General features: G+C 39.7%; 2 protein-coding genes across 2 annotated transcripts; both read left to right on the forward strand.

Moving 5' to 3' along the window:
* Positions 1 to 1337: 1337 nt before the first annotated feature.
* Positions 1338 to 3257, forward strand: LOC6732639 (reticulocyte-binding protein PFD0110w). Its single transcript, XM_044922486.1, has one exon. It carries the CDS (start codon positions 1338 to 1340, stop codon positions 3123 to 3125), a length of 1788 nt encoding a protein of 595 aa, XP_044778421.1. The 3' UTR covers positions 3126 to 3257.
* Positions 3258 to 5445: 2188 nt separating this feature from the next.
* Positions 5446 to 6514, forward strand: LOC6732640 (proteasome subunit beta type-5). Its single transcript, XM_002079721.3, has one exon. The coding sequence runs from the start codon at positions 5542 to 5544 to the stop codon at positions 6379 to 6381; it is 840 nt and encodes a 279-aa protein (XP_002079757.1). The 5' UTR covers positions 5446 to 5541; the 3' UTR covers positions 6382 to 6514.
* Positions 6515 to 12255: the final 5741 nt, after the last annotated feature.

Below are 12255 nucleotides of genomic sequence, written 5' to 3' on the forward strand. Positions count from 1 at the left end.
TCCATTTTCAAAAACTTTCGATTAATTGCACAAATGGCAAGCAATAGATATCGGACTAGCCCTTGATGGTCTGTGCATTTGAGCTGATTTCCAAATACCCCGCCCCCAAACAATGCCAAATCCAATGGACAATAAACCAGGAAGAGAAGTGGAAACTAATTGGGGTGAAGTGGTTCGATGTTTTTGAAAAGAAATCAGGTAAAATTGCCAAGTGATTGTTTATGTTTGTGGGTGCTTGTGCGTCTGTAAACAATGAATATGCATGACTTGTTATTAAGCATGCCACACATGCAACAACAGAAATCGAGAAACAGGAAAGGCGACTTCAATTTGCGAAAGTGATATTCTGGTCGGAAGAAAAAAGGAGCAAAATGCCAGCGAGCATTGGAAAGAGATGGCTGGCACACTTCTCGATTGACATGCATAACGTTGATTAATTAATGCCGTCGATATGCCGATGACAGATGCTGGATTTCCTCCGCTCGAGCGGAAATAGAACTAAGTCGAGTTTCCTGGCTCTACTATCTCCGGCAGGAAAGCGAAGAGCGGCTTAACCCGTTTCATTTGCGTGATGTTTGCCATTCAGTTTACACTGAATGCGAGTTTTTCGATTGAGGAATGCATTTCGAGTCCCTGCATCTTCACGAGGCTCTTCAGCCGCATAATCCGGCAATTAGTAAATGTCAAATTCCCTGCTCGCATTGAAAGTCAAAATTTACAGCCTGCGAATCGCAGTTATATATCATTGGGCGGTCCAAGGAGACGGCCCCTGTAAATATGCAACGGAAATGGCAGCTACGCATGTGATTATGTTGCCTCTGTCTCCGAGGAGCGCATATATGTGCAGGAAGATGTTAACATTCATGTGCTACATACAAACTCGCCTGCGAGGCTGAGTCCTTGGCTTGATTAAAAGCCTTGTTCTGGCGATGAATTGTTGCCGCATACTTTGGAGCGTTCTTGTGGGACATACATAGTATGTATTACATACCTCTTTCTTAAAGGTGGGCAAACTATCAAGTTTCTGATTCCGTGGTGGTGATGTTAAAGTTCGGGAGTTTTTCACAAGTTGTCTATTAAAATCCATACGTGATGTATTCTTTACGTTGTTGATAAAATTTTCATACTTATCGATACTTATCGAGTAGGACCTTTTTTAAAATATCAAGCATGTCAAGAAAAAAAACGATCAAAGAAGCGTTTGAGTTATACGTTTAACAAGCAAGTTGAAGTGCTCAGTCAAGATTTGTAGCCTATCAGAACATATTTAATTCCAGAAAAAAAGAAAAAATAAAAAGTATATTCGGTAAGAAATAACAATACCAATGAATAATAAAATGTATTTTACAGCCAGATTATCTGAAATGGAGTCAAGTGCTAGCACTGCAGATAAAGTCTCGAAGCTCCACAGCGAGATAGCAAATATGAAAAGGGACTATGATAACTGGTCGAACATTCTGGAAAAGAGCCATTTAAAAGAACAAAACCAGATTAAGCTTTGGGAAAAGGCTATGGAAAAAGTTCAAGAAACGGTGAAAGACAACAGGGCCGAGACTACTTTTGATGTTAGGAATGACGAAAATGAAATTTTTTTGACTATCGCGTACACGCCCACCCAATCGAAGTGCATAAAAATAAAAAACAACTGCCACCTGAAGAGCTTTACATTGCCCGAGGCCTTGGAGTGGATTCAAACGAATATAGCAGGCCTAGAAGGATCAATAAAGAAAATCGTCCTTGATCAGAATTATGTGAGTTGTCAACAAGAAAAACTCTACTGGACGCAAAAATATTTAAGCAAAGGGGAGAAGGCACTACCTCAAGTCGCAGTGGGAACTGAGGAACAGACCGAAGTGAATGGTGATTTGGTAAAGACACCTAATAACCTTACGGAACTCGTGAATCCTAGTGAACCGGACTTAAATGCATTTATGGTGACAGCAGAAGAGGACACTGCTTTAATAAATAATTTGAAAGATGAAGTTCTTGGTATGCTAAGTAAACTTATGAGCCTCAATTCTGAAGTCTTGTCGATGATAGTCGATTTGAAGGATATAAGAAATATTGAAGTCAGATTGCTTGAATATAATGAAAATAAAACCGGTGGCACTAAAAATGGGGTAGCTGAAAAGCAATCTGACCTTAGCAAATTAAGTGACGACTTTTCGGGTCAAGTTAACTCGAGCGAAAGTATTACAAAAAAAATCGAATCGAATGCAAATTATAGCGGTGAAAATAACTATAGGGAGAATTATTGCCTTCATTTAAATTTTTTTATAAATCCTGCCAATAAAGTCACCATTTCTAGTATAGATTTTGAGAGAAAAGAAAACACATTAGAGGCTGAAGAAGAAACATCTGGAACACAACCTATTGAAATCCGTACAGAAAATGAGTCAGATGGCTCAAAACTCAATTCAGAGCAAAATTCCAATAGTACTCAACATGGATTCCGGTTTCCGAAAGATTTAAATGGGACCCAATCATTAGAGTGTGATTTGAAGGATTGTCTAGATCAATACATGAGTGGTGGTATGAAAACTTTGAGCGGCCAAAAGGAATCTGCACCAGAAAAAATTATGAAACATAATGAATCCTCTGAAGGGATGTGCACGTCAAAATGTGAAAATGACTTGGTTTCCTGTCCTCCTATTAATGATATTTTATTTGACTCTACAGAAGAAGATAATACAACTGGTGGCGATCCCACTAATATTAATCTGAACGCAAATCATTCAAATGGTGATTATAATCTTTCCTATTCTAAATCTGAAAATCTGAACGATAATGCAGGGGATACAATTATAAATGATGAGTCCTTATATAAGCTTCCTGACGTTTTACGAGACTATAATTTTGAAAACACCGTGAATGAGAAAAACTATACAGAAAGTCCATCAAAGAGTATTTCTAAAAAAGGAAATAGTAGTACCATTAAAATAGAAATTGAGTCCGGAACAGAAAGAAAAAATTCATATATTTCAGATACACCTTTCGCGATGGTTACAATCCACCTGTGCAATGATGTTAAAAATTCCGAGGATTCTTTTGATTTAGCTGTGACTGATGATATGAAATCTATAATAACCAAAAATAAAACCTATTCGGGGCAAAATATGAAATAATATAATGAGCATTTCGTTACGGAAGTTGAAGTCAATATGTTTATATTCTTTATAAATTTATAATTTTGTAAAATACCCATAATGATGCTTTATATAATATTGTAAATTATAACACAAACTAATATTTCTTGAACTTGGTTATATATTATTATTATAGAAGATTAATATTATTAACCGTTATATCTTTCTTTTGGATGATATGAATATTATGAAAACTCCCAAATATCCAATATATACGTCACAAGAAATAATTCTTCAATAAATTAAATTTTAAAAATTATATTATCCAATTGTTTTAGCTTATTTATTGAGTTTGTTCGTATTTCTTCAACTGCCACATGCTGAGAAAGAAGAGCTCCTCCTCTCCAAGTCCAAAATGTCACCGTCCCAAATGAATAATTAAACATAATTAGCTCTCATTAAACAGGGTACTCCCTCGGAGCTGGCCAAAACCGAATACAAAACGCAGCTTCGACACACACAGTTGGCCAGCTCAGGGGCATTCTGGCCAAATCAAACCGAATCAGCCCAGTTCGGTGGGATCGGGGTCCGAAGTGGGATGTAGTGACCCCAATAAGTCAACTGCAATACATAAATTTCGACACAGCAGCCGGCTTAGATCAGGTGGGTAGGCCCAAGCCCAAATACAAACTCAATTCGGAGGACTAGACCAAGTGTTTGCCATTTCGACTTTGGCAAATAACCCAGAGAATCGCTGAGGAAGGGGCTAAACGGTGCGGAGCATTGCTGTGTTTAAGGAATTCCTGATTGACAATGTGGTCTTCATAGGGGTCCACCCACTTTTGTCGCCTTTGCCGTTGGTCAAGAGCAAATTTGGCAATACAACAAAACGCCTTTAACCTTTGACAGGCCGCACACATTTCAATTGTTGAGCATTTTGTGGTCCTACGGTCAGGTCGAACATTAAAATTGATTACCCCAACAATTTGGTTAATGGATGACTCTGGGATTTTCGGACTCCCAGGAGTTTAATGTTGTTTTCCTTGACGCGTACAGAAAAAAAAGTTTCATAAGAATAAAGAAAACTGAAGACAAGATTCGCTGAAAACTGGTGGTATAACAAATAAAAATATTATGTTTAAAAACAACGAAGACCTCTTTACGTTCATTTATTTTTCGATTATTTCAATTGACGCTATATAGTGTTCAAAACCGGGCGGTCCAATAGAACCTGCAAAAGAAGAAAAATATACTTTACACAATACTTTCTCCATTTTTTCCAAAGTAAAACTTAAACTTCTCATTCACAATCTTTTAAAATTGCTCTACTTGAAGTTGGCTGCGATTAACATCATTTCGACAGACTTGCCAGAGTTTACAACAGCTGATCATTGTAAAGTGCTAACGAATATTCAACACTTACACGTTATACATTAATATGCTTGATTATATTATACAAACATACATACATATATACTTTATACGCTTATTTATATGCTTACTACATTTATATACTTTCCTACTACACTAGAAAGTGAAACATCTGACTGAAATCAATATACCCTCTGCAAAGGTATAAAAATCAACCATAATTTCAGTCTGAATATTTATATTAATATTTTCCTATTACGGCATGTTTGAATTTAATAATTGTACCTTAAATTCCTACCTTAAGCTGTAATATGTTCTTACATTTGGTGACGTTTCCTCTTCAACGCCGGCTATCACATAATCCGCATTGGCAGCCATTTAAGATATGTTTTAGCCATGAAAATTAATATAAACGACAATTTCCGCATCGCCTCAAGCGTTTATAAATGTCCGCCGTCAAATGCTAATCGTGTAATCCTTTTTAAATGATTGCACATACAAACGGATATTAATATCATAAACAATTCACACATCCAACTACACAACATTCACACGCCGTGTAATTCTGTTTATTGCTTGAGGTTATTTAATATTCAATTTTCGGCTTCCATTTCTTGGTCATATCCTGGGAACCTCATAAAATGCGAAAAACTCATAAAACCCATGGCTAACATATTTTTAATCTGCACATGGGTAAATGCTGCCAAAACCGACCGAAAAAAATACAATCTAGCAGCATGAATTTATCACGAGGATATTGTAAATACAAAATTGTTGGCATGCTTTTTATTGAGTTCCGTTTAGGTGGTTGCGTAAATATATTGCTGGATATTTGTCATATTTTTATGTATATCGTTTAATTTTGCAGTTTTTTTCGTCTTCACGATATTCTTGGAGAACTGCTGCTACTTGGGCTTGTTCAGATACTTCCTTTCGACTGCAAATAGAGAATTTGTTTTTTAAGCTTCATGGGTGCCAGGAAAGATAAGTCAGAAATAAAAGATTTCAACATACTTAAAGTGTAAACAACATTTAAACTTCAAATATAACCATTTGTACAAACGTCAGCTTCTGTTTCTCCAACATGGCATTGGAAAGTATTTGTGGTATGGATAAGATGCCATTTATGAAGAGCTTTGGATCTCGCACCTTGAAGCAAACAGTTGATGAAATCAGACTCGCATCGAGTAACATGGATAATCCCCTCGCCATAATGGCTCCGCCATTTGAAAATCCACGGGAAAGTGTGAATAAGCTGAATGCAGTAAGTGAAGTGCAGATGGATTTTGACCACGGAACCACCACGGTGGGTTTTGTTTACCAAGGAGGCATCATCCTGTGTGTGGATTCCAGAGCCACGGCGGGAAGTTTTATTGGATCCCAGAGCATGCATAAAATCGTGCAGGTGAACCAGTATATGATGGGTACCATGGCAGGTGGTGCAGCGGATTGCACATACTGGGATCGAGCTTTGACCCGGGAATGCCGACTGCACGAGCTCCGCTATAAGGAGAGACTTCCGGTGCGATCTGCTGCCAAATATATCTGCAACGTGGCTACGGAATACAAGGGAATGGGTATCTGCATGGGAATGATGTTGGCCGGTTGGGCGCCCGAAGGACCCAGTTTGGTATACGTGGACTCCACCGGACTGCGGCTCCATGGAAAGCTTTTCGCCGTGGGCAGTGGAGCCCCGATTGCCCTGGGAATTTTGGACTCTGACTACCGCTTGGATCTCAGTGATACCGAGGCCTACGACCTGGCCTTCCTCTCAGTATATCATGCTACCATGACAGATATCTTTTCCGGCGGTGTGGTGAGACTGTATCACATGGATCAAGGCAACTGGAGGAATGTGGCCAATAAGGACTGCCAAGAACTGCATGAACAGTACTCAGGTGTGAGAAATCAACAAGCTCTTTAAGTACTTCATTTGTTTAGAGCATTACACGGTTTACTACGTTATCCGAAACGAAAACACCCCTTTTAGAACAAACACTTGCGGTTTACCAAATTAAGACCATCAAATAAATGCTGTTGACTTATTTATTTTCTAATTTGCCTACACGTTTTTAATTAGTGCGCCTTTTGTTTACTTAAATTTCAACTCAATTTTAGCGCGCTTGAAAAACTCCAACCCTAAGGACCATGAAAATTGCTAGTCGCTAATCATTTTGCGCTAAATTAAGTGCCCTAATGGAATGTTTAGATTTTTTTTAACTTTTTTATTGCTGACATGCAAGGTTGGGTCTCGCCCCCAAAGAGGAGAACATTAAATAAGTAATTTGCCTCCTTTCTGGACATTGGCACAACAATTAAGTTGGCATTTAAGTCGAATAAAGGACAGGAGCAGACACCAAAAAGAGTTAACAAAAGTCCCTGCATAAATCAATGGCAACAGCATTATTTGGGCATAGAAGGCGTGGAGTGAAAAAAGGTTCAAATACTTGAATTTTTCCCGCTTCATGCTTTCGACCCGGCCAACAGCAGCAATAATAAACAAGAAAGTGTGAAATAAGGCCAAATGGACATTCAAATTTGTATGTCCAACACGAGAAACCGGCAGCAGGAAAAGTACGGAAAAAATGCAGGCACAGCAATAAAACGCGGCGAGTGCTTTTAATTTGAAATGCTGCGAGGATAGGACCAAAAGTCCCTGAAACTCTTTATTTCTTTTCTCCCTCTTTCGATTTCCTTTCAAGATATTTTCCAGGATTTGGGATTGGAACGGAGATCTGTGGAGGGAGGGAGTGCTTATAACGCTTGTGTGGATTACAAATCCCACCGGTGCGATAAAATGGTTTATTTGCAAAAGTTCTCTGCATAAAAATACATAACTAAATAAATCAAATTTAAATACCCTTGTTAGCCAGTGCTACATGAAATTGAAAAATAAAGTTTTAGGCAAATATTTGCTTGGCCACAAGAACGAAATATAACAATGCACGTTTGAGGCGTTTTGTTAATATTAATAACCAGAAAAAGCTTGTATAACTTTTAATGAACCCAAGTTTTCATTTCACTCTGTCAAAAATAAATAATCTTAAGCTTTAAAGGTGATTCGAAAAATGAACTAACTTCTGTCGTACAGCCTTTATAAACTTAATGCTTATTAAGTTATTTTCTAATTTTTCTAGATACAAGCAAGAGTATTACTTTTCTGAGATGCACAATTGGTAACCTAATTAGTATTTTACCTGAAAAGGTCGTTTATCATTATCCTTTGGACTGAAAGGCAGATACCGGCTCAACTATAAACTCCGCTGGTCGTGTTTTATGTGCCCGGGCCGTAATAAATGTTGTCATTCGGTTCTTTTGCTCCCTTCCCAGCTTCCTAACCCGTTTTGAAACAAGCAATAAATGCCAGCGGCTCGGGTGAACTGGGCATAAACTACAATGGCCGGCGGATACTTTATTTAACACTTGCATAAACGGACATGCCCTGAGATATCCCCAGCTCTCGCCGGATGTGTGGGTTATAAAAAGCACAGCTATTCGAAAGAATGGTCCGGAGATGTCCGAGAATGGGAGCACGTGGGCACCTCGTTATTTCTATGGGGTGCAATCAAAACGAGCCCAGGTACAGATCCTATGTTCTGAAAAAGATGGAACAATAGACATTTTGCAGCACTCTAAAAATTGTATTGTGTGCAGTTTTTACATTGCAGTTCCCTTCTTTTTGCATATACATATATATGTGGGGAAATAGGATTGAAACTCATTTTGAAATTCATCCCTCACTCACTTTAATCTATTTTCCATCTCCCTTTCTAAGCCTAATGACATTGGATCTTCACGTTTACTATGCTGCAAATGTGACTCTTAAATCTAGGCACGCCTCGACGACACTAAGCCATTGGATTAGAGGACTCGTTGAGTGACTTGGTGACTGAAGTGCGAAAACCAAAGCGTTGCACTGGCCAAAATGGGGGTCATATTTATATTTATACACTCTAAACATTTTCCAAGCTATATTCCTATTTCATTAAATGTTCGTTCACTTGCACTGAATACTGAAATGAATTATGATTGTTTGGTATAATATATATTGTCATAGCTTAAATGAACAAACATGTTTCAGTGAGCCACCGTCACCAATACTTGACACGCCTCCAAAAACCCGGCGCCTCCAGCTGCAAGAGCATAAAAAAATATTATGTCAATAGATAAAAGTCAAAGTGGAGACGACGAGAGTGAAGACAACATCGTGGATAGCAAACAGCAAGCATTGGCCAAATGTCGCGTGTTCAATTGTGTTGGCCCAGCCTGTTCGGGCTTCCCGGCCAGCACCACCCAGTGATTGCCAACCCACCGACCCACAGCCCACACCTACCCACCACCCACAACCACCCACTGTCAGTGTTTATTTTATTGATGTCGCTGCCGCTGACTTTGCCTGTGCAACTGGAGGCAAAGGCAACCATGACAAAGTCGTCAGCGAAACAGGGTGAAATGAGGGTGGATTCAGGGATGGCTAGGGGCCGGGTCAAAGGGCAGCGGATCCCTTCTTGTTTTACGACCAACGAAGCGGCCATAATTGTGCATTCACAGTCACATTCATAGCCACATTCGCATTCACTTGCTTATTATAGGCACTGAGAAATGGCTGTGGCCTGGATGGATTCTCTTGGCCACCGCCTCCTCCTCATTCCCGGGATTTCCCGATTTCCCTGGTAATTTGCAAGTGATTTATGGGACCTCCTGCCTAGGGGGAAGCTGGAACCAAAAGCTGGCCAGCGGAGGCAACAATTTCCATTTGGCGTTCGCTCCCTGTTTGAAACACTTGATTAGCCGCGATGATTGAACGGTTATTCGTAAATTGAAAGCAGTGTTCTTTGATGGCTACGAAGATCCTTTGAGCTGGAGGATGTAATTTGGAAGCATTTTAATAGGTAAAAGTAGAGGTGAAATAACTTATACGACTGGTGTTAGTGCTCAAGATCTTAGAGCTTGTTTTAAAGCAGCTCACCAGTTATCAAGCCGCTTTAAAACTCCAATTAAGTTTCTCCCACACTGGCCTACTTTGGACTTCATATGGCACACATAGAATTTTATATTTTCTGATTTATTAGCCCCTGCCAACCGCAGGCGATGCCGCCACTCAGCCACTCTCCGCAAACCGTAATTTGTGTTAGCCCAAAAACACGAATAAAAAACACAGACCCAAACACACAGCAGATACACGGCCAAATGACAGCTGCAAAAAATATTATAAATATAAATATTTTCGGAGCAGGAGCACATGCAATCTTGTGCAATTTTCACGCTGCAAGCGAAGAAAGGGGGAGTGCATCCTAACGCAATCCCGAGAAGGAACCCAACCCAACCCAAAAACACAGCCCAGAAAACCAACCCGAGCTGTCAGCGCAAACAGTTGCAAACAGACATGAAGATTATGGTACGTAGGGGGATTCCCAGGGCAGTCGTTACAATGTAGTTACATATAACTGCCAACTGTATGTGTACGATATACTATAGGAGTATAGAGTGATTTCCAGATCCTCACGTTTTTCGTTTGTTTGCCGGAGAGGCAAATTTGGTAATTCTGTTTCTAGCACACTCAAAATTATTTTCTCTTCCGAAAGGGGATAAAAAAAACCGGAAACTTTCCCAGCTCTTGGCAAAACTTATTTTGCTGTAAGTTGAGAAATTTATTGAGCTTGCCGTTAAGCACTTAAAGTTGGGCTACGGCAAACAATTTTGATATGAGGATTGAGCTTGAGTTTTGCATTTTCCACATGCTTAAACGTAAACAAATTTGTCACTTAGCTGTCTGAATAATCTTCGATTGAAATTGGGTTTCAATTGGCGAAAAGATGCTTCAGGGGGTTTTATTTGGAATCTGCTCCAAGGCGCTGATAAATTGAATTTCAATTGTTGCCCAAGGATTCGGTTTTACCGGCTTTTCTCATTAAAGACGTTGCACTTTCCGATTACCGATTCAATTTTGGCCAGGTCACTTTACCTTAAGAACATAAATCCTCACAGCTTGAGGGTGTTTCCATTCTTCAGACGCCGCCAAGACGCAAAAAGGCCCTAAGCTGTCAACTTTAGCATATTTCGCGTTTTTTTATTCATCCTACTTTGCAGCTTTTCCTTTGTCTTTTTATTTGTTTTCCTGACTCTATGCCACAGCACTGATTGTTGTGAAAAACTCGCCTAAGCTACTGGAAAATCGCAAATTTATGTTAATTTTACGTAGACATTATTGTAAATGATGAGCACTGAGAGGAAATTAAATGAAATAAAATGAAATCTTCTGACAATGATACTTTTTGGTCTGCTGAGATTTAGCAAATTCAACTATGACTGGTTTCTATTCAAAGGTCAGTTCGGCGATTATTCAGAGACCCCTTTTGCACATCACCGAAAGCCAAAAAGCTGCCATTGGAATCCACTTAAGAAAAGGACCTGCCACCGAGCCAAAGGATACACGGACATGGAAATAGGATTTCAACTACATTTTATACGCATATATGTATTTCTTCAGTAGTTTTATCTGGTTTGGTTCACACATTTCATTTGATTTCCCTGAATGGGTGAAAATAAACGCAAAATTTGATAGATGTTCTGGCTGGGCAAATGTGGCGCATTTTCGATTTTCCTTGGCGCAGTACTTTTTACACCATTTTTATGCTCTCGGAAAAGTTTGTTTGACCGGCTGTCGGTTTGTTTATACTTCACTATCTCTTGGCTCCCCCACCATCACCCGTCCCTTGGCCTGTCTATTTATTTATTTTCCAAATAAATGCTCGCTCCTTCGCCGTTTCCGTTTTCTTCCCTCGCACTCGTTGAACTCTCAAGGATTGAATTGAATTAAATGGAACAAAGTTTGCTCGCCTCCAACTGCAGCGTTCAGATAAGGTTGGTCTGCGGAAGTCGGGGGCCCTCGGATCGCATATATAAACGCTCCAATATTTGAGCGATGCATTCGGATTTTTGTCGATTTATTATGCCAAGTCAATGAAGGGCACGCAGGCAGCCCAATTGATGATTGCAATGCGATTGAAGCAAAAACTATTGTGTTCTCAAGTGTCCATTCAAAGTAAGACTACTTTAAAGGTGAAATTTACATATTGCTTTAATGAAAATTTGCACTTATCATATTTATTTTAATAACCTAATGATAAATTTCTCATGTAACTTTAAAAATTACATTATGTTGCACGCAGTTCTTTTGGCCTGGCACACTACTGGATTCAATCCCAGCAATGTGTGTTTGCTCCTTTCGATTAAACACTTTCTCCGGGGAGAGCGCTTCCTCCATGCATCCGTCCTTTTGTCTGTCTGCTTGTCCGTCTGTCAGTTTGCGCGTCTTCCGTTTTCCGTGCGGACTGCTCTGCTCCTGGCATTGGCATTGCCATTGCCAGGACTTCCTGCTACCGCTCCTCATTGGGTAAGCACACAATTACCTGAGCGTGGTGGGCCATGATTTGCATTGCACTTGAATTATTTCCGTTTGCAATGCTTTACCTTGCCGCAGTGGGAAAAGTGGAAAAGCGGTGGGAAAAGCGCCGGCACACATATGCATAATTTCATGCTCACTACCGTTACGTGGGTCTCATTTAGTTTGCCTTAAACGCTGTTATGGTTTCCCCTCAACATTTTCCGCTTTCTCTCCGTTTTTCCCGCTATTTTTTCTCTGTCTCTATTATGGCAATATCTCCTTGTGTGCAACGTGTTCGCCGCCAGAAAGTGTGCAATGCAGCTGAGCTGGCGCTTTGTATGCAGATTACCTGCATTTGGGGCTGAAGTTGGTGTAGCTCTAATGAGGGTAGAAAAAATCTCATAAAATAGA

The sequence above is a fragment of the Drosophila simulans genome, chromosome 2L, assembly GCF_016746395.2.
Source record: "Drosophila simulans strain w501 chromosome 2L, Prin_Dsim_3.1, whole genome shotgun sequence".
In the NCBI taxonomy this organism is placed as follows: domain Eukaryota; kingdom Metazoa; phylum Arthropoda; class Insecta; order Diptera; family Drosophilidae; genus Drosophila; species Drosophila simulans.

Bases quoted from the DNA above. Each gene is read 5' to 3' on its own strand.
- LOC6732640 (XM_002079721.3), top strand. From the start codon at position 5,542: ATGGCATTGGAAAGTATTTGTGGTATGGATAAGATGCCATTTATGAAG.
- LOC6732639 (XM_044922486.1), top strand. From the start codon at position 1,338: ATGTATTTTACAGCCAGATTATCTGAAATGGAGTCAAGTGCTAGCACT.